At 32.7% G+C, this 23,322-nt stretch overlaps 1 protein-coding gene across 2 annotated transcripts; it reads right to left on the bottom strand.

The window, feature by feature from the left end:
- Positions 1–1,709: 1,709 nt before the first annotated feature.
- LOC111695986 (uncharacterized) lies at positions 1,710–23,104 on the bottom strand. Of its 2 annotated transcripts, none has more exons than XM_023465487.1 (15): positions 23,001–23,104; positions 20,968–21,148; positions 20,488–20,575; positions 18,606–18,658; positions 17,040–17,113; positions 16,077–16,126; positions 15,294–15,402; positions 12,533–12,593; positions 11,874–11,920; positions 11,559–11,619; positions 7,653–7,754; positions 6,754–6,870; positions 5,050–5,154; positions 2,485–2,534; positions 1,710–1,881 (listed from the first exon to the last, which is right to left on the bottom strand). In XM_023465487.1, exons 1-15 carry the CDS (start codon positions 23,033–23,035, stop codon positions 1,851–1,853), a joined length of 1,164 nt encoding a protein of 387 aa, XP_023321255.1. In that variant the 5' UTR covers positions 23,036–23,104; the 3' UTR covers positions 1,710–1,850. The 2 variants fall into 2 exon arrangements, with proteins under 2 accessions (XP_023321255.1, XP_023321254.1); XM_023465486.1 differs by having other exon boundaries at positions 18,606–18,661.
- Positions 23,105–23,322: the final 218 nt, after the last annotated feature.

The following is a 23,322-nucleotide window of genomic DNA, read 5'->3' on the forward strand; positions in this document are numbered from 1 at the left end:
CGATGAGGATAAGGGTTTGTAGGAGTGGCGTATCAGGAATGTTTTGTTAAAAACACTCCATTTGTCCACATGTTATACATTTTCCAGTCCCGCAGAATTCCTACGGTAGTATCGCATTTAGTGTGCATCACTGCATGCAGAATGCGGAGTTATCTCTTTTTATCAGCTGTTGGGCAGAGCCTTTCCAGAAAGGGCTCTGATCTCTAAGTGGAGTGGGTGTAAAACTGGATTAGTTTCAGACATAGAAGCTCTTCCTTGTTATTCCTATTTCTTGACTTAGTACCCTACTTATTGATCACGGGGTTCAGGGCCGCTTAGCCTTCCCTCACTCCGATGTGCAAACACCTTTCTCAGCGTTCACTGCAATATAGTGCAGAGAGCTTTCTGAACAGAGCTCTACTCTCTTAGGCTGTAGGAATGCAACTGCAAAGATAGAGAGAAGGGGAAAAGTTAGAGATAGAGAGGAGAAGTGAAGTGAGTGAGGGATGAGTAAGTGAGTGGGGAAACTTGTGAGTGTGTAAGTGTATCAGTGAGTGAATGAGTAAGTGAGGGAGTGAGAACAACCAATTTATTTTGAATATAGAATCCCCTGGTCCCCTCTGATTCTCCCCCCTTGCCCCCCCCTGGTTCTCAGCTTCTCTTCTAAAATATTTTTATGGACGGTTCAACGGTTCCAAACATTCTTAAATTGTCCATTGATCCTTTTTGGAACTGAAACCAAATTATCTAATTTTTTATGAAGTAAAGGAAGTGTAAGATTGTACGACTGTCCTCTAAAAAAATGAAATATTGAAAATATAATCATTTTAATTTGAAGAATTAAATGGAACAAAATTCTGAATTTCCCTGATAATTGTTAAACTACAAAACAACAGACAAAATTTTAAAGATCCCTAGATTCCCTAAATGTTGCAGGTCGTGAAACGTCGTCATTTTATTCCATGTTTATTGGAACAACTCGTATTTTAAACTCTAATTTTACTGTACGGTTGAAAAGATGCCAGAGAGTGAGCAAGAATTTAAGAATTTTTGTATTAGTTGATCACAGATTTAACAGATAGAACAAAAATGGTATCTCATTCTTTTGTGTACTAAGAAAAAAGGCGCTTTACCTATTTAAAGGGACAGTAAACGTAGTTTCAAGTAACCCTCCATACAAATATGGCAATACCTGATTTCCAACAGTACGCTTAAAATTTCATTTGATCAAAAAGGTGTAAGAAACCGTCATTTTTTGGACTAAAAAAATGTTTATATCTGCGAGTTGTTCCATTACTTCTTAAAAACCAGAAATGCGCAAGTCACTTTCGCAGAGAAATCGGAAATGAAAAGAAACACAGATTTAAATAACATTGATATCTAATTTATACTTGATCAGACAAAGCTTTCAAGGTAACCTTGTAAATCTGGGATTGCTATCTTTGCGTTGAGGTTCATTTAAAATAACGCTTACAGTCCCTTTAAAATCTGCATATCCATTGGTACACAAATGGAGAAACTATCTGAAAAATCAGAGGTCGGGAAACTAGCAACACTAAAAATTTGACCCGGTCTCGTTATTTGATGGATAATGATTAAAACTAGACAAATACAGACCAGATAGCTAGATAACAGATTGATTTTTGCACGCCGTAATAAAACAGGACTTCTCTATAGTCTTATCTAAATGATCTGTATCGAACCGTAGATAATTAAAGGATAAGTAAAAATTCTGGAAGATGATTTATATTTCTACAACAAAAACGTGTATCTAAGCTCATATGTAAATTTGTGTGCTGACTGCATATATTTATATTATATAAAACTATATCTTTTGTGAATTCTTCATAACTTTCTTATTCTCTTTTCCTTCATAGCATCGGAACCAGAGCGCCCTGCTTCCTGCATAAAAGAAAAATTTAAATTTAAAAAAGTTTTAAATTATTATTTGTAAATGCTTTAATTTGCATTGGTCATACAGTGAGAACCAGAAAAGCTGGAATGGAAAGACGACATTAAAATTACTTTAAACTCTAGTTATTCTATTTAATGTATATACTATTTTGCATAAGATAAATTTGCACCCTGATCTCTAATAGCTCTCCTTAAATCTATTTAATTGAAATGTGTTGTTATCATTATTAAACTTAGGTGAAAAAATAATCAAAACAGCCAAGAGCTATTTCCCACCTAATTTCTGTTGATATAATCATCAATTTGTAATTGTAAACTCGTTCTGTACACAGATACATGTATTTTAGCATTAAATTTTATCTTATCTTATCTTATCTTAAGAAATGATTAAGTGTATTTGATTTTATAATAATTTTATTTGAACTTATTTAATCCCTTAATCAGTGAGATAGGTCTGTATTCACTGCAAAATTGTCGGGTTACATGTTCATTGTGGTATTTAAAGTCATAACTTAAGTCTAAAATTCGTTTTTCTATTTTAGAGTTTTCTGGTTCTCACTGTAATACATTGAGTTCAGTTTGGATTTTTACCTGGAAGGTTTGGTTTGGTTTTGCTTTCTCCAATTCTTAAATGTTTGAACCTGAAAAAATATAAATTTCAATTTAACTCTTAATGACTTATATGGACTATGTAGGCGTAATTTCAAATGACTCTATTATCTATAAATATACGTAGTTTGTTTGTTTGTTTGTTTGTCCGATCATCATAACTCAGAAATCCCTGAAACTGATTTGCCGAAAATTTTGATTGAACAACGGGAATTTTCTTAGTTTGGTTTAAAAGTTCTTGATAAAAAAGTTTGACTTTTATAAAAAAAACTTTGTTTTACGGCAAAACTGGGTTTTAAAACTAGTGTTTTTATAAAGTTGCATTACCTTAAAAAGCTTTGTCTGATCATGATTAAATGGGATATCCATAGTTTTAAATTCGATTATTTTGAAATTTGGGTTCTCTAATATAAAGTAATTTGCTTGCGCATCTCTGCAGTTGACACACATGGAAGAAATTATCAGAATTAATCACTTTTGAAACTAGAAAACGATGATACTTTACATTAATTAAATTAATAAGATGGAAGGTCACTTGAAATTATAACAAAAATTACTTTTTATTGAAAAAATTACTTTAAAAATCTAAATGAAACAGTTAAGTAATTTGTTGTTGTAATGGAAAGAATTTCGGATTATTAATTCGCCAATTCGATTTTAACATAAAAACATTTAAGGACGAGTTAGAAATCAGATAAAAAAATATTTTATTCTTTTCAAAGAAACCATTAAATTAAGAATGCACATAAAACCTCTACTTCTAGATCCTTTTATAGAATTTGAATACACCAGCAATATAATAAAATATAATAAAATATATACGAAATAAATTCAAATAAATTCAAATAGATAAAAAGAATAAAAGAACGAATAAAGTTCAATATTTCTCGTCGTTTATTCCACGCTTCAAAGATTTCTTCATTTTTATTTCAAAGGAAGAAAAATAAAAGCAGAGAGTGTTCATGGAAGGAGATATTGGAATGATGGGGGGGGGATATTGAAGATGAGGGGGGAGGATGAGGTGATAAGGATATAGGTTACATAGATGTTGAGGAGAAAAGGATATAGGTTACCTAGATGTTGAGGAGACAAGGATAGGGGTTACCCAATATGTTGAGGAGATAAGGATAGAGGTTACCGAGATGTTGAGGAGATAAGGATAGGGGTTACCTAGATGTTGAGGAGATAAGGATAGGGACTACCGAGATGTTGAGGAGATAAGGATAGGGATGACCTAGATGTTGAGGAGATAAGGATACAGGTTACCCAATATGTTGAGGAGATAAGGATAGAGGTTACCCAATATGTTGAGGAGATAAGGATAGGAGTTACCTAGATGTTGAGGAGATAAGGATAGGGGTTACCTAGATGTTGAGGAGATAAGGATATAGGTTACATAGATGTTGAGGAGATAAGGATAGGGGTTACCTAGATGTTGAGGAGACAAGGACAGGGGTTACCTAGGGTGTTGAGGAGATAAGGAAAGGGGTTACCCAAAATGTTGAGGAGATAAGGATAAGGGTTATCGAGATGTTGAGGAGATAAGGATAGGGGTTACCCAATATGTTGAGGAGATATGGATGGGGGTTACCTGGGATGATGATGAAAGAAGGATGAGAAGAATGAGGTTTACCTGTGATGACGATGAAAGAAGGATTAGAATGATGAGGTTTACCTGGGATGATGATGAAAGAAGGATGAGAAGAATGAGGTTTACCTGTGATGATGATGAAAGAAGGATAATAAGGATGAGGTCTACCTGGGATAATGATGAAAAAAGGATTAGAAGGATGAGGTTTACCTGGGACGATGATGAAAGAAAGATGAGAAGGATGAGGTTTACCTGGGATGATGATGAAAGAAGGATGAGAAGGATGAGGTTTACCCAGGACGATGATGAAAGAAAGATGAGAAGGATGAGGTTTACCTGGGACGATGATGAAAGAAGGATGAGAATGATGAGGTTTACCTTTGATGATGATGAAAGAAGGATGAGAATGATGAGGTTTACCTGGGATGATGATGAAAGAAGGATGAGAAGAATGAGGTTTACCTGGGAAGATGATGAAAGAAGGATGAGGTTTACCTGGGATGATGATGAAAGAAGGATGAAAAGAATGAGGTTTACCTGGGAAGATGATGAAAGAAGGATGAGAAGGATGAGGTTTACCTGGGATGATGATAAAAGAAGGATAATAAGAATGAGGTCTACCTGGGATGATGATGAAAGAAGGATGAGAAGGATGAGGTTTACCTGGGACGATGATGAAAGAAAGATGAGAAGGATGAGGTTTACCTGGGACGATGATGAAAGAAAGATGAGAAGGATGAGGTTTACCTGGGATGATGAAGAAAGAAGGATGAGAAGAATGAAGTTTACCTGGGATGATGATGAAAAAAGGATGAGAAGAATGAGGTTTACCTGGATTGCGATGAAAGAAGGATGATTAGGATGAGGTTTACCTGGGATGATGATGAAAGAAGTATGATTAGGATGAGGTTTACCTGGGAAGATGATGAAAGAAGGATGAGAAGGATGAGGTTTACCTGGGATGATGATGAAAGAAGGATGAGAAAGCCTAGACATGAAGATAAAGAGATTATATTGAGAGTAAGAAGACTGCTGAGGAATGATGGCATAATACTTTCAATCTAGAAATAAAAAAATAAGTAATTTTGGACATTTATTAAAAAGTAAAACAGTAAACTTAGTTCCAAAATTGTCCCTTTTAAAGACAAACTTGGCGGGGCTTTGCCCTAGTTTTCCCTGTACAAGAATTTTTAAACCAGGACTATACAGTATACATATACCCGTGTTCTACTTGTCCTATTAACTATGATTGGACATACAAGGATAATCAGAAAACTGTAGAATAGGAAGACGACATTAAAACAATACTGAACTGCATTTTATATTGTTACAAGGAAATAGCTTTACTTAGTTAGGAAATAGTTATTAATTCAAGTATTAAGGGAAATGTGTCTGTTTACACTTCACAATTACTGTAACTAATGTTAATTGAACTATTTAGATAATTTAAAACCATTACTTTAGTTTAAAAGTTAACTTCCTATTCCAGAGTTTTTTGGTTATTACTGTACAAACAAACAGAGATTACTAATTTATGTATAGAAAGATTTCACAGCTCAAAAACATCAAATTAAAAAAAATATTTTTTTAATGTCATCTCTTAGTAAAAATTCAAAAATAACCAAATATGGACCAAACTAAAGCAAATGAGTTCGTTGACAGACACTTAAATTTGGAAAATAAAGAAATAAGAAGCATATCATTCTTTTCAATCATTAAGCGTCTTCTGTTTCGGTGTTTAAACCAATAAATAGTATGAATGCACAAAAATGTCGTCTTTAAATTGGCAACATTTTAGAAATATTAGTTTAGCATTCTGTCAGAAGACTAGGGTTAGTACTTTAGGGTTAGTACTCCTACAGGGTGTCCTAAAAAAACATAGGAATTCAGTGACGAATTCGATATCGTCTTTGTTATGAATTAGCATTGTAATACCTAATTTCAAAAGCCATAATATTATTATGTCTGCTAGAGTTTATTTAAAGAAAAGGGTAAAAGACTGAAAAGATGTGTCTATAATGTCTCCGCAAGATGAACAGTGAATATGGACAAGTTTACTCTGTTTGTATACTGTAATTTTCTTGTTTTACTAAGTACAACCGGTTGCAGTCAAAACATAAACAAACAAAATGTAAACATAGCAGACGAAACTATTACAGATTACAGATTTCTCACTAGGTATCACTATACTAAATCAAAGAATTATTCATAAAGACGATATCGAATTCGTCACTGAATTCCCATGTTTTTTGGGACACCCTGTACCTACATTATAAAATAGCAGTTCTTTCAGTATCCTGGTTACCTGGATATCAGGTTTTTAATTTTTCTCTACAATATACAAGCGAAAATGGTTTAAGAAGAAAATCAAATACTGGATACTTAGATTAAGTACTCGAGATTAAGGATATCTCATTCTAAAGTTTTTAGCTCTGGTTACCTGGTTTCATAGTTCTCTTTGTATCCTTGTAACCTATAGACCAGGATTACTTAAGTGCTCTATATATGTATCCTAAATACCTTGAGACCAGGTTTACTAGTGCTCTATATGGTACCTGGAGACAGGTTTACATAGTGTTCTATGTAGTACCTTGAGACCAGGTTTACTAGTGCTCTATGTAGTACCTGGAGACCAGGTTTACTAGTACTCTATTAAGTACCTGGAGACAGGTTGAGGCAGGATATAAAAGTTCTCCATTTCTCCAGAGAGGTGTAGAGGATAAACACACACAAGATTCCAATGTTTCAACTGGCCAGTCAGGCGGTCCCTTAGCGTCCTTTAAAGAGGTTTGGATTGGCATATTTGACTCATAATACAGAGAATACTTGTGATATCTTCTCTTAGAAAATTTGTCGAATGTGGTGTCTTTATAAAGTTACTTGCGCAATACTGCTCTCAAAAGAATGCAGGAACTTATCAGAATTAAACACTCTTCAAGCAAAGAAAAAAACTATATCTTCCAAATTAATGATCATATAAAAGGTGGAATGAGTACCAATGTGAATTTTGCATACCTCCTTTTTTTAAATGGAAAGTTGGTTGAAATTTCAGTGTATTTCCATTTTATCTGGCATTGATATAAAATCAGACAGAAAAATAAAAAAAAGTTTAAATTATTTTTTTCTAGAACTTTTTTTATGGATATGTGAAACTATGGAGGGTTTTGAAACATGACATGAAGAGTACCTGACATGAATTGTATGTATTTGAAATGATGTGAAGAGTACCTGACATGAACTATATGTATATACAATGATATGAAGAGTACCTGACATGAACTATATGTATATATAATGATATGAAGAGTACCTGACATGAACTTTATGTATATGTAATGATATGAAGAGTACCTGACAACGAACTGTATGTATATGTAATTATATGAAGAGTACCTGACATGAACTGTATGCATATGTAATGATGTGAAGAGTACCTGACATGAACTGTATGTATATATGTAATGATGTGAAGAGTACCTGACATGATCTGTATGTAAATGTAATGATATGAAGAGTACCTGACATGAACTGTATGTATATGAAATGATGTGAAGAATACCTGACATGAACTGTATGTATATGTAATGATATGAAGAGTATAGCAGATACTTGAAACTAGGCTTGAAACTGCTCCAAGACTTGAAAGAACCACACAACCAATCTAAACATTAAATAATTTGCAACTAAATTTCTTTAGAATAATGTATAAAATAACCTGTCCATGAAATGTCCTTAATTCCAAAAAATGTCCTGAAATGAAATGTCTTTTATGAAATGTCCTCTAGCAATATGAAATGCTTTATCTAGGAAAATGTCCTGTCTCTGAAATGTCCTATCTATAACATGGCTTTCTTTGAACGTCTTTCTATGAAATGTCCTGTCTATGCAATGTTTTTCTTTGAAATGTTCCAATACCAAAGCGTTAACAATATAATCTTAAATTTTGAAACAGTTTTTTATAGATCACATTGTTGACATTTGGTTTTAATACTTCGTCTTTATCAGCTTTTTTTGTTATTACTTTAATTGACAATACTCGTAAAATATTTATAATTTTTAGTAGAATTGTAGTAGAATTGTAATTTATTAGAATTGTAGTAGAATTCTAATTGTAATTATAATTTAGTAGAATTGTAATTATAATTTAGTAGAATTGTAATTGTAATTGTAATTTAGTAGAATTGTAGTAGAATTGTAATTGTAATTGTAATTTAGTAGAATTGTAGTGGAATTGTAAATGTAATTGTAATTTAGTAGAATTGTCGTCGAATTTTAAATTTAGCGGATTCATAAAGAAAAACAGCAACAAATTATTATTTCTATAAAACTGTTGTTGGTTAAAAATGAAAGATCAGAGGGAAAACTCCCTTCCTTTCTTTAACCTCTTCCCTTTCCGCTTGCAATTTTAACCCTTATACACAGTCTAACCCCCTACATCCCGATCTCCCTACTCCCCTCTCCCTCCTCCCACATCCTACTCCCCTCCCTCTCCTTCCAACACACTTTCCAATATGTTCCTTAGTTTTGTTTCACAAAAGCAAAATTGTCTCAAAATGATAACAAACAGCTCATCCTATCCTGTCCTTCTATCCGTTCTCTCCATCCTTACTTTTTTCTTCCCTCTTTCTTTCCTCTACCTTCTCTTTCTACCCCCTCTTTTTTCCTTTCCCTTCTTCCCCTCCCCCTTCGCTTTCCATTCCTTGTCCCCCCCTTCCCCCCTCCCCTCCTTATTTCCGCGCTCTTACTCTCTTGTTCTTAAATACCGGAAAGGCGTTTCTCTTATCAAAACTTCTAAAGTTAGAACACTTCGCGCCACTCTATGTTTTGTAAATAATTTGTTGTGTTAGAAGACGTTATTAATTTTTAATTAAACCGAAATATTTTTAATACTCTTTATGATTTGAAATACTCTTTATGATTTGAAATATTCTTTATGATTTGAAATATTCTTTATGATTTAAAATACTCTTTATGATTTGAAACTAATATTTTATTATTTTTAAACTTGATAACCTTTCATCGTATGATTCTCATTTTACTAGTTATCTATAAAACTTATTTAGATTTAATAATTTTGTTGATTATTATGTGTAGTGCAAAGGATATTAACATTTTTCTTATGCTTTTACAACTTTTTTTTTACTACACTATTAAACCAGATTAAAAAACCTAACTCTTTTTGAAAATTTTTAAAATTTTTAAAAAGATATTTAAATAAAGTTTTTAAATTAAAGTTTATGCGTCATTATTTCCATAATTAAAATATTTTTGTTTCGCAACAAAAAAACTTTCCCTTGCTTAAAATATGCTGAACAACGTATATTTCAGACTGTATTATTTGAGTTGAGTGGAAGCATTAAATGCTACGTGAATTAAGTCCTGAGAATGTATAAGATTAAAAATTCTCTCTCTGTTGCTAATCACGAATTCTTGTTAAAACAGAAATCCCGAAAAATGTCTAAGATGTGTTTAAGCAGTGTGTACAATTAACTTTAACGATGACGCGGTTCGAGGATTTGTTGCTCAGGGCAGTGTGTTGGGGATATGAAAATATGGCTAAATGGAACCATATTTGCTTAAAACCCAAACTTAGACGAATTGTAGGTCATTATTTTTAGCTAGAAATTTCAAATAGACTGGTTTCAATTTTCATTTCCTTCAGATACAGGGCTACACACAAAGGTTGAGACTGTAAAGTCGACCTGAAGCTCTTAAAGAATGACGATCGATCAAGGTTAAATTAAGGCTTCTGCCTTGAACTTTTGAATGTATGGTTTTTGCTTGATTTCTTGATAGTTTAACGTTTAGATCTATGTTTGTTGATCCGTTAATGTCTGGTTTCTTGCTTTCTAAATTGCTTAGTATTTTGTTTGCTTTTATTGTGACTAGTTTCTTTGCTTAATAACTAAGTTGTTTGGTTGTTGTATATTGTAGACAGGTTGGATAGGGTTTCTTCTTGTAAGAGAAAGTTATCCCAGGATATGCAATAATATGATGAAACTGTATCAAATTTCAGACAAAGGAACAAAATTCACTTCCGGTGTGTGTCACACAGGAAGTAATAAAGACAGTTAATAAATAATAATACAGGATGGATGAGAACTATATCGGGTATGAAAAGGGTTAAGATGGGTACAAGGGTTGTTAGCGTGGAACGGATGGGTTGAGTGAAGTGGGACGGATAGGAAGGATTTGATCTATTAGAAGAATATGAGGGTTGAGTGGAGTGGGGCGGATAGGAAGGATGTGATCTATTAGAAGAATAAGAAGAATAAGAAGGTTGTGTGGAGTGGGATGGATAGGAAGGATGTGATCTATTAGAAGAATAATAAGGTTGAGTGGAGTGGGACGGATAGGAAGGATCTGATCTATTAGAAGAATAAGAAGGTTGAGTGAAATGTGATGAAAAGGAATGATGTGATATATTAGAAGAATAAGAAGGTTGTGTGGAGTGGGATGGATAGGAAGGATCTGATCTATTAGAAGAATAAGAAGGTTGAGTGGAGTGGGACGGATAGGAAGGATCTGGTCTTTTAGAAGAGTAAGAAGGTTGAGTGGAGTGGGAGGGATAGGAAGGATCTGATCTATTATAAGAATAAGAAGGTTGAGTGGAGTGGGACGGATAGGAAGGATGTGATCTGTTAGAAGAATAAGAAGGTTGAGTGAAGTGGGACGGATAGGAAGAATGTGATCTATTAGAAGAATAAGAAGGTTGAGTGGAGTGGGACGGATAGGAAGGATGTGATCTTTTAGAAGAATAAGAAGGTTGAGTGAAGTGGGACGGATAGGAAGAATGTGATCTATTAGAAGAATAAGAAGGTTGAGTGGAGTGGGACGGATAGGAAGGATGTGATCTTTTAGAATAATAAGAAGGTTGAGTGGAGTGGGACGGATAGGAAGGATGTGATCTGTTAGAATAATAAGAAGGTTGAGTGGAGTGGGACGGATAGGAAGGATGTGATCTTTTAGAATAATAAGAAGGTTGAGTGGAGTGATGAGAAGGATAAGAATTTTAAGGTTGATAATAGAATAGAGTCGGCTTGAAGGACGAGTGGATCGGATGGATAAAACAGATCAGAAAGAAAGGATAAGACGGATGAGATGGATAAGTACTTTATGATGAATAAAAGGGTGAATGGAAGGATGGATAAGACGGATCGGACGTGCAAGAAGATTGAGTAATGATGAGGTTGATTGGAATGTAATGAATAAGACGATAAGTATGAGAAATGTGATAATTGTATAAGGTTTGGTTAAATGAGAGAATGGAAAGATATAAGATGTATAATCCAGAAAATAATTTGGATGAGAAGGATGGGAAAAGTAAGAAAGATAGAAAGGAGTGCAATGATGGAATAGATGGAAATTAAGATAAAAATGATGGAAGGATGAAGGTTGGGAATAATAATAGTAATAGAAATATTGAAGTACATGTAGTGATCCAGTGTTTATAATTAAAACTTACAATATGGTAAGGTTTTATTGGGAAGATGCAAGGATGATGAGAGACCCCAGGATACAAATATCTAAAAAATCAAATTTTATTTTTATTCCATATATACATATTTTTTGTTGCCTTGTCTGTTTGTTTGTGTCCGATAAACGTCAATACGACTGAATTATGGATCAGGAAAGTTAAATGGCGGTCAGAATTATCAAATTTCGCATAAACAAATTTCAATCTGTAAAAAAAAACAATGAAAAATTAAAAACTCCGAAATTTTTTAATGTTATTGTATTGCATATACTTTCAGTATAAAAAACTATTTAATTCGAATACCTGCAATTCAATAAAAGAATTAAGCCAAACCACCCGGAGAGCAGGACCTAGGTAAACGTGTCCAGGTTAACCCTAGTGAAACTAGAGAAGGGGAAGGGGCCGAGGGGGAGGATATTCCTCATTTTCGAATTTTAGAAATAGCTTAATAATTATTTATCAATGTAACAAATATTTCTAATAAATAATAAACTGGACCTAACCTTAACTAAACTAACCTTAACTAAACTAACCTTAACTAAACTAACCTTAACTAAACTAACACTATCAACTAAAAAACATTAATAGACAAAACTAAAGAGTTTGTTTTAACTTAAAAGGGAACAAAACTAAAGGGACTGTTAACGGAATAGACATTCAGGTTCAGGAACTTTGAACAAGATGGACAAAAATAAAGGGACTATTATTGAAATAGACATTCAGGTTAAGGGGTTTGTTAACTTAATGTAAAAACGAAGGAACTGTTATTTTAATGGAAAAATTTAATGGACTTTAAAGGAATAGACAAAAAACGGATTTTGAACTCGGGGGACTTAATTTAATTGACAAAATCAAGGAAACTGTTAATTTCAGAACAAAATTAATGAATAAAAAATAAAAAAAACTAAATAGACTGAAAATTATGATAACTTATTGAACAAAATTTAAAACTCCAAGTATACCATAAGTCCGCTGTAGTAAGGCCAATCTTCATATCTGGATAAATTACTCAGGCTAACAATCCTAAAATTAGCAAAAACATTCTTGCATCAATAAAGACAAAAAAAATTAAAATTCAAACATAATTTTTTGCTTTGAACATTATTAAAAATCATATATCTGTTTTTTTTTAAATTGTAATCTGTGTTTCTATGTCTGTTTGTATGTGCAATCACAGCACCATCCTGAACCCTTTGACCGATATTTGCCACAAAGTTTAGATGGGGCACTAGGTACAGGGTGTCCCAAAAAACATGGGAATTCAGTGACGAATTCGATATCGTCTTTGTTATGAATTAGCATTGTAATACCTAATTTCAAAAGCCATAATATTCTTATGTCTGCTAGAGTTTATTTTATGAAAAGTGTATAAGACTGTAAAGATGAGTCTAATATCTCTACAAGATGAACAGTGAAGACGGACAAGTTTACTCTGTTTGTATACTGCAATTTTCTTGTTTTACTAAGTACAACCATATGCAGTAAAAACATAAACAAACAAAATGTGAACATAGCAGACGAAACTCTTACAGATGATAGCTTTCTGAGTAGGTATCACTATACTAAATCAAAGAATTATTTAAAAAGACGATATCGAATTCGTCACTGAATTCCCATGTTTATTGTGACACTCTGTAGATCCATAAGAATTCTTTTAGCTTGACTAAAAAATTCTAAGTTTGGTACAGTGAAACCCTTAATAACGAATACATCGAAAGAATTCATCAAATGTCGTATTCTTCACTTTCCGATAATGGAATGTTGCAGATATTTAGTTTTTTAATTAAATGATTGTATGGAACTCTTTAAAACTGTTCCCGCATATTCATGGCTATTTAGTTATTTTCGCAAATAGTAAAATTTTCGTAATATAGTAAAAAACTCATTGAAAAATAGTCAAGACGACATTTGATAAATTCTTCCGATGTATTCGGTATTAAGGGTTTCACTGTAGATTGATTATATTTTTTTGAGGAAAAGCTGGGTTTCTAAGCTAGTGCTAAATCACATTATTTAAATTTTGTTCTCCCTTCCTTCCCCTTTTTATTTTTCCCAATTCCCTTCCCTTTTATTTCCATCTTTTCCTCATTTCTCCAAGCTTCCCCTTCCCTCTACCCCCTTTCTTCACCAGACCCCTACTCCCTTTTCTCCTCCCGACCCCTACCCGCTCCCTTTCTCCTCCTACTCCCTTCTCTCCTCCTTCTTCCCCTTTTCTTCCCCTTTTCTCCCCCTTTTCTCCTCCCCCCCCCCCACCGACAGTGTATCTGTAAATTGGAATGCCTGACTATTGTGTAATGAGACTAATGGAATCTCCAGGTATTTCAGGTCTTCAGCCAAAATATAATAATTCAGGCAGTCAGATGCATTAATCTAATTCAACCCAATCATTATAATGAGTCACAGTATTCAAAGAGTTTATCACAATTTAATAAATAACTCAACAGAAATATTTGTTTGGTTTATCGAATTGTTTTTTTGATACTTTATTCAGAGCAGTTACACCCTTGAATACTCTTTCGGATTTGGTCAATTTTCAGATAAAAAAAGGATAATTTGATCATCTTTCCTCAGATAATTGGGTTTCAGGGATTCCGTTGTGAATCTGAGATGTCACCCTTAAGATGGGAGGTCACTTGATATTGCGTCAACATTCCCTTTAATGAATATTCGCTTGATTGAACATTTAGATTAAAAATAATTCCTTGAACAGATATTAAACAGAGAGAACAACATGGTAGTTAGTTACTCAAATTAACATTTTTTGCTACGTTTTTAGCTGACTTTTACTTCGCAAAAAATTAATATTCTTTGATTGCAAATAAACATATACGCGAATTTCAAACAATATTAGTCACAAAGAGAAAGAAACACAAACTGCGAACTAGATTTACGAAAAATGAACATGCAGATTCGGTTTTAGGTTGGATTTATTTTCTAACTAGAAAGAAAAAGAGAAAGACGAATTCGCCAAACTAAAACGGAAGGAAAAGATCTAGATAGAAAACAAATTCAACCTTATTGAGTACTTACATAAAGGAATAAAGCTGTCCAGAGCTATAAGACTTCGATTTTAAGCGATTTAACTTTTCACGAATATTCGAGAGGCGAGATATTTTATTAACTAAGTACGAACAAGCTCTGTGTTGACCGAAGAAAGACCATTCGAGAAGAACGTGAACGATAGTTCTATATCCGCACTAATTCAAGAATTAGAGTTTGGATTCAACAGATATTAGCGTTCGGACTCAACAGGGGGGCATTGATATTTAAATTGCAAAAGGGTGGCATTGATTATTTGCGAATGTAAAGAATCTAAAAATTAAGCATCTTTTTTTTCATTGTGGACAAAGAAGTTGATTCTTTGCCATAAACTCTGATTTTCTAATCCCTATATCTTTCAAACCCAATGTCGTAAACCTTTGATATTTCAAACTTATGTTATTTGATCTAACAGAAGTCATAGTTTGAAATTTTAAAGGTCTACGACATTGGAATGCAAAGATATTGGGATTAGAAAATTAGAGTTTGTTGCAAAGGCTCAATTCTTTTAGAAAACCATTTGAGTTTTAAGAATAACTCCGTTGTGTTCTTAATTCCAAATAGTGTAATAGTTTGTGTTTAGACTTCTAAAAAGGAATAATCCCTTGTAGATGGAAACAGTTGAGTAAAGATATATTGAGTTGTGTCCTGTCTATTTTATCTTTGATTTCATGGTTTAGTTACCTCCAGACTGCTAAAGCTGTAGCTATACACCCAGAGCAGAGTTGAACCAGGGTTAGGAGAATACCAATCCTCTCTCTCTCTACCACACCAGGTAGATACTTTCTAGGTACTAAACATACATAGGTACTTTCTAGGTTATAAACATACAGAGGTACTTTATAGATACTTAACATACAGAGGTACTTTCTAGGTACTAAACATAGATATGTGCTTTCTAGGTACTAAACATTCATAGGTACTTTCTAGGTTCTAAACATACAGAGGTACTTTATAGGTACTAAACATACATAGGTACTTTCTAGGTACTAAACATACAAAGGTACTTTCTACGTAGTAAACATGAATAGATACTTTCTAGGTACTAAACATACAGAGGTACTTTCTAGATAGTAAACATAAATAGATACTTTCTAGGTACTTAACATATATAGGTACTTTCTAGGTATTTAACATAAGTACTTTATCCTAAACACAGATAGGTAATTTCTAGATAATAGAAATGCATGGGTATTTCAAGTGACTGAACACTCTCTGGGTAAAATATATACATACACATAAAGTATTTTGTTTATTAGTTGACACAAAACTAACTAAAGAATTTTACTTTCAAGAGTTTTGAATTTGAAGAGCATGTGTATTCACTGAAAACTCCCGTTCAATTGAAGTACCGGATTATATTTTCAGCAGAACTAGAGCAAAGTTTGTATATAAACTATCGAGGGTAGAACGGGACGGTACACCAAATAAATTATTTTCTTCTCAACATTAATGTTTATTGTTTACCTGTACCATCTTTAACTAACACCAGGAGTCGAGATCTCCGCAATGAAGATCTAAACATGAAAAGTTTAAAATAGAAAACTAAAAAAAGTAGAAAAATTAATTTTATCTTTTTACTGCTGACATCTACGCTCAATTTAGTAAAACGAGTTGCAAGACAAATGGCTTAAGATATGATTGCTTCAAAGCATGAATTAATCATCATTTTAGATTGTTTTGTTGCGCGCAAAGTAATATAAATATTTATGTAAGGTGGCATTTTCCAAATAGATTATCAAGTACAATAGGTGGCAACAGAGAAATGAACCAATTATACATCATGTCACAAGTTTCAAATATAACAAGGAAAAGGAAATTTTCTCAAATTAGTTTACTTGTTTTCCAAGATTAAATAAAAAAGTGTAAAAACAGAAACTGAAGAACACATAAAATTGCACTTATTTTACTGTAAGAAAAGCACTTTATTCTAAAATTATCACTATTATTGATGATCTTGTCGGACAGAAAAACTGAATTGACACTTGTGACGACAGAATACAGCTGTACTGAGAGTGTACAAATTCTACGTTGCCATCTATTGTACTAGAATCTATTTGGCATTTTCATGTCAAAGATGGAAAACACTTAGAAATATTTATAACCAGTGCCTCTCATAAGTTTCCATTTTCACGAGTTTTAAAGGGACTGTTCAAGTAATTTTAAGTGACCCTAGATCAAAAGATGGCAGTACCCGATTTTCAAAAATACCATTGAAATTTTTGACTGATAAATAATGTATTATGTCTATCTTTTTGTTACGCATTTCTTGTTTTTAAAAAACATAGGAGAAATTATCTGAATTTAACACTTTTCTAATTAAAAAAAACGATGTTATCTCCCAGTTTTTTGATCAGATAAGCATTAAAGGGTGCCGTTGTGAATCGACATTGCTACCTTAAAAATGATTAAAACTTTATTATTGTTTACCTAGTAGGGTAGTGCCTTGAACCTAACTGCCTGGATACCAAGGATTGAGGAACTGTTGTGTAATGCATTGTTACCTAAAAGTAATAATGATAACTTTAACATGATGATGATCAAATGATAAAAATGAAAACAATAATAATAAAGATGATTAAGCTATAATATATAATCTCTATAGACATGACTTGTAATTGTACCGTACAAGCAAAACACGCCAAACATGAAAATGAAGATTTGCCTGCTGACATTGCTTTTTGCAATATCCCTTGTTTGTTTTTACATCCCATTTAAAGGAACTGTATGCATAATTTCAAGTGACCCTCCATGCAAAACTGGCAATGTCCGATTCACAACTTCCTTTATCTAAACAATAATGTGGAAGATATTGTAATTGTCTAGGTTTAAAATTGTTAAATTCTGATAACTCTTGTTTTCCAACAGTAGAAATGCGCACGACACTTTTAAAAAGAATCCAAAATTGAAATTATCAGTTTTTAAAATTATAAACATTGCCATATTTACACTTGAGTTTTTTCCCTGTTTTTTTTTAACACCCTGTCTCTAAGTTCGTGATAAATATTGTGTATCAGGTTTTATTGTTGAAATAACATATTCATGTTGATCTCAGATCTTCTAAACACAAATCTATTGATTTAGAGACGCTAGTCATGGTTTGCTCTGTAATTCATCATCTTTTTAGCCGCCAAGTCGAGTCTTCTAAATTTTGTTATTCCCAAGTATTATTCTTGTAATAATATTTGGTTTCTGATCTATCTGCTGACTGCTCTTCAAATGATAAAAAGAAAAAATGTTCTTCGCAGATTTGAAAATCTACTTTAGACCGAAATCCTTGAGATGCAAAAATGTGTAACTAAGATGTTCAATAACCCTTGGCGTTTATCGGATACAAACAAGCGCAGAGACAAAAACAGACTTTATACTCCTCGTTTTATTGTCCCGAGTAACTTTAACCTGGTCAAAGGGTTTATTTTAGAAATTGTGTACATGCAGGGCGACATAAACAGCCTTGGAATTGGAGGACGACATTTTAACAGTCTGATTTATTTGAATTAAATGTTGTTATAATGACAAAAATCATTTTACAGAACTGGCTTGAGATCGTATTTAATTAAATGAGTCTGTGTTAAGTGACTGTTGACAAGTCACTGTGAAATTTTAACTTAAGTCTATTCCACAGAATTATGGACCCCTCTGCATATTCCAATTAAAAGTATTAAACCTTACTATGTGCTCTCTGAAGAGGTCCAGGGGGTGGGCTGTATATTCCTGACTATGTGCTCTCTGAAGAGGTCCAGGGGGTGGGCTGTATATACATGACTATGTGCTCTGTGAAGAAGTCCAGGGGGTGGGCTGTATATACCTGACTATGTGCTCTCTGAAGAAGTCCAGGGGGTAGGCTGTATATACCTGACAATGTGCTCTGTGAAGAGGTCCAGGGGGTGGGCTGTATATACCTGACTATGTGCTCTGTGAAGAGGTCCAGGGGGTGGGCTGTATATACCTGACTATGTGCTCTGTGAAGAAGTCCAGGGGGTGGGCTGTATATACCTGACTATGTGCTCTCTGAAGAAGTCCAGGGGGTGGGCTGTATATATCCTGATCTACTATAAAATCACATCTTCATCCACAAATTCGATCCAAACCTCACATATTAGTTTTATGCATATCCTTGTTCAGATCTGCATTAATATGGAGATATATACAGGGTGTTAATATGGAGATATATACAGGGTGTCAATATAGAGATATATAAAGGGTGACAATATGGATATATATACAGGGTGTCAATACGGAGATATATACAGGGTGTAAATTTGGAGATATATACAGGATGTCAATATGGAGATATATACAGGGTGTAAATATGTATATACAGGGTGTAAATATGGAGATATATACAGGGTGTAAATATGGAGATATATACAGTTTGTCAATATAGAGATATATACAGGGTGTAAATATGGAGATATATACAGTTTGTCAATATAGAGATATATACAGGGTGTAAATATGGAGATATGTACAGGGATGACAATATGGAGATATATACACGGTGTTAATATGGAGACTGCATATACAGGGTTTTAAGAAAATGAAAAGAACTAATATCAATTTCAAATCATTCTTCAATGATAAATGTTAAAATTAAATTTAAATTAACCATTAGCTTGAATGATGTAAAAAATTCCTTTAATTTCGCTCCACTCTAAAACTATTTTGAGTATTTAGGTTAATAATGAGTTTTTCAATTGTCTTCAAAAATTTAAATTATATAAACTATGCAACAATAGCATTCATTAATTTACATTGTGATATCCTTATGACATTTGCATAATATCAGAGCCATCATTGTATCTATCAATGCACAGTTCACATGCTCCGATAGGATCTTATCATTACATACAGGGTGTCCTACGAAACATGAGAGTAGCAAAATGATTTGAAAGTCGTCTTTGATATTGGAATTTATTTGAGACATGCAGCGTCACCTTCTTTCACTTCAATGATTAAATTAACAGTGACCATTCGCCTAGATTTGGTACTTCCAAAATGTGGTCTGCCTTTTAATGTGCTGTCAATATTACCAGAGATATTGAGAATTTCGTTCCGATTTAAATTTATTAAATAAATTCAAAATTGTCGAAATCGGAACAAAAATCTTCATATATCCGTTGAAGCACAAAAAAGCAGACCACATTTTGGAAACGCCAAGACTAGAGGTATTTTGTGTTATTAACTCTAGAATTTTACTTTTAAAATTTCTTTACGAATACATGTCGTAAATTATTTCAAAGATCAAAGACGACCTTTAATTCGTCTTGCTACTTCCATGTTTTTATTGGGACACCCTGTACATGGATCACTTTGTATATTATATATACATATATATACATCTGGTTCTATAGGGCGGATGCAAAGATGAACTCACGAATTTATTCACTGTGTCCTGAGGCTCAATTCACAAAGAAAAACTGTGAAGTAGTGACTAGTGCCGGATTTGAGTTAAGTATTGCCGGATTTGAGTTAATTAATAACGGATTGAAGTTTGTAATACCGGATTTGAGTTGAATATTTCCGGATTTAAGAAAAGTATTCCCGGATTTAAGTTAAGTAGTATCATATCTGAACCGGAAAGAATAAGATTAGAGTAAAAAACGATTTAGAAATAGTAGTAAAGAATTTAGGAAGTAACGTAAAACCGGATTAAACCATAGTAAGTTGAGTAAAATAGAACCGGATTTAACCATAGTAATTTGAGTAAAATAGCACCGGATTATACGATATTAATTTGAGTAAAATAAAACCGGATTTAACTAAAGAAACCCCAGATTTAAGAAACACCGAATATATGGATGATATACAAAACAGAATTTAACCAAACAAAAAACGGATTTGAAGAAAGTAAAACTGGATTTGTGGATGATTAAACCTGGTGAATATCTGTGCACCCTGCTCCTTTTAACATCCGGGGATATAAGGGGTCGATCCGGGGATACACTGTGCCGAGATATCCGGTTCTATACAACCAATATCCGGGTTATTCATACAAATCAAATTCCACTAATTACAAACAATTTATAGATTTGATTTAATGACTCATAAAACAAATATTGACGATAATTTATGCTCTCCGTGCATAGAATCGAACTAATTTTAATTGTATGCATTATATCATTATATGTGTTAACTGTACACTGTACAGAGTTATTCATTAAAAATTAGACGACTGTGCAGAAATTATTTTTTCATATTTTATTATCAGCTGGAACTTTATTAATTATATAACATTACAAAACTTTTTTAGTAGTTTCATCAAATTAAACCTTCAGATATTTAATCAAAGTCTCATTCTTTGTGGATAACCCTATATATCAATTTGTAATTTATTCTGAATTATATTGGTTGTTTCCTTATGTTTATTTGGAAGTGGAAGCGTACTGCTGCTGTACATATCCTTTCTACAACTTGACGTTCTCATCCTTTCTTTCCAGATTAATTCAGGTTCATTTTCCTTTCTCCTTTCTTCATCTTTCATGCTTTCCTTTCCATCCTTGCATCCGAGTGAACTAATGTTGTGAAAACTGTTCGATCTAAAAAAATAGTTGGAAACTTAAATTTTTTTTTCTCGGTTTAGTCAAGGTTATAATGCAAGAAAAGTTATTTCAGAGGTGTACGCGTCTTTTGTACTGCAGTTTACTACTGTCTTTGGACGGTAATGTTAACACAAGACGGATGTTACAGCCTGACATGGGATCCATCTTTCACATAAAAAATCAATGAAATATTCTGGTCAAATTTCAATGCTTTTATCCTCCTCGGACACTAAACAAATACAGATGCGTCTATTTTTGTTTACAAATTCCGCCCAGATAGAACTGGTTTCAATATGTACGCAGAGTATACGCAACTGCAATTAACTTTCCTTGCATTTTCTCATTTTGTTTATCAACTAGAACGAAGTCTTAAGCGTTGTGAGATTATGGATTAAAGTTTAACACTTAAATTAATTTCTTCCTTTTCAAAGTATGCAATTTTTAGTGAAAACAAAATTAAGAACTTTTGGATTATAATAATTTGTTGATTTTTTGACACCCTGCTCTAATTATATTTTGCTAATCTCATTCTGCAACAGATTGTTAAAATCTTTTTGCAGTTTTTCACTTCTATAGTTGGACGATTAAAAAAGATGACAAGCTTAGAAATTAGTTCTGAATAGAGCAGAATAAAACAGAATAGAATATATACAGCTATCTCTTCTCTTCTCTTTCATGCATCAATATAGATTTAAATCCATACAAAACAAGTATTCTTTTCATCTTTGCATTTTCAATATAATTTGTAATAATTATGGTAAAGGAATTAAGTTTTTGTCACAAATTCTAATTTTTTAATCCATATACCTTTGTAACCTGATGGTGTAAACTTTCGTTATTTCAAACTTAAATAATTTAATTCAATAAAATTCATAGTCTAAAATATCTAAGGTCTGCGACAGTGGGTTGTAAAGATTAGAAAATCAGAGATTGTGGCTAGGACTCAATTCCTTTATAAAGGATCCTACTTTTTTAGCCATATCTCAAAAAAATATTTTACAGCTGTTCAATTCAATTTCATCTCAAAGTCATAGCCATGGACTATTTTGAGAAAAGCCACATTAAATACTTTTTTTTGAAAATAATTTATGAAATAAAACTGAGAAATTTAAGAATTAGAAAGAACTCCGAAAGAGAAGTTTATTTTACAAGCTTATAAAAAGATTAGATTTGTTTTATCTCTGGCTTAAATATGAATGATTTATTCTTTATTAGAATTCTAAAAGATTAAAAAAGCACTAAAACTTCAAATAAATGTTGATATTATTTAAATAAATAAGAAAGAAAGAAATTCTATCACAAATATTTTTTCAAATGTTAAATTTTTAAACAAAAAAATGACTGAACTGTGTACAGTTTAACATTGTACTGAACAGTGTACAATTTTAGATATCAAAAGTGTAATGAAGGGAGTGCAATTTATACTGTATAATAAACAATGTACAGACGTGTACAATTTAAACAGAGCCCGAAATTTAAAAGAGTATCGTTGAAAGAAACTCCCGAGTTTCCTTTTTGGGGTCTTAACATTTGTGTAGATTTTTATTTAAGAGATTTAAAAAAAATGGAGAATATGGAGAAATAAAATAAAATAATATTTCATCACAAAAATATTGATATCCACAAAACTACCTAACCCCAGTCGTGAAACCCGGGTTCAAAAACTGGTTTTCATAATGATACCCTGTCTTAAGTTTCAGGCTCTGGTCTCTGCACAACACAGCTTAAACTCAGTTGTACAGTTGTACAGCTTAAACTATACTGTGTTAGTTGTAAAAAAACACCTTATAACTTAAACTGTACACTGTACAATTCACTTTAAACTGTACAATGTACAGTGTACAGTTACCTGTTTCTATCTGATTGTACGCTTGGTGACATCATCACAATTAATTGTTTATCTAAATATGCATTTTTCTATCTTTCTATCTAACAAAAGATCCTCATTATCTTTAATCTGAAAATATAAATTATAAAAACAAAACTTGTTGACAACTGAGAATGAATCAATATTTGTACATTGATTTGTCTAGTGTTATAGAAGACTGATATTTAATTTACTTAAAGGGACTCTGTACGCATAATTTCAAGAAAAGAAGGTCATGGCAGATTCACAACGGTACCCGTTCAACCTTGGACAGATTAGGAATGATAACAACTACATATTCGCA

This window comes from Eurytemora carolleeae, unplaced genomic scaffold (genome assembly GCF_000591075.1).
Source record: "Eurytemora carolleeae unplaced genomic scaffold, Eaff_2.0 scaffold171, whole genome shotgun sequence".
Lineage (NCBI taxonomy): Eukaryota > Metazoa > Arthropoda > Copepoda > Calanoida > Temoridae > Eurytemora > Eurytemora carolleeae.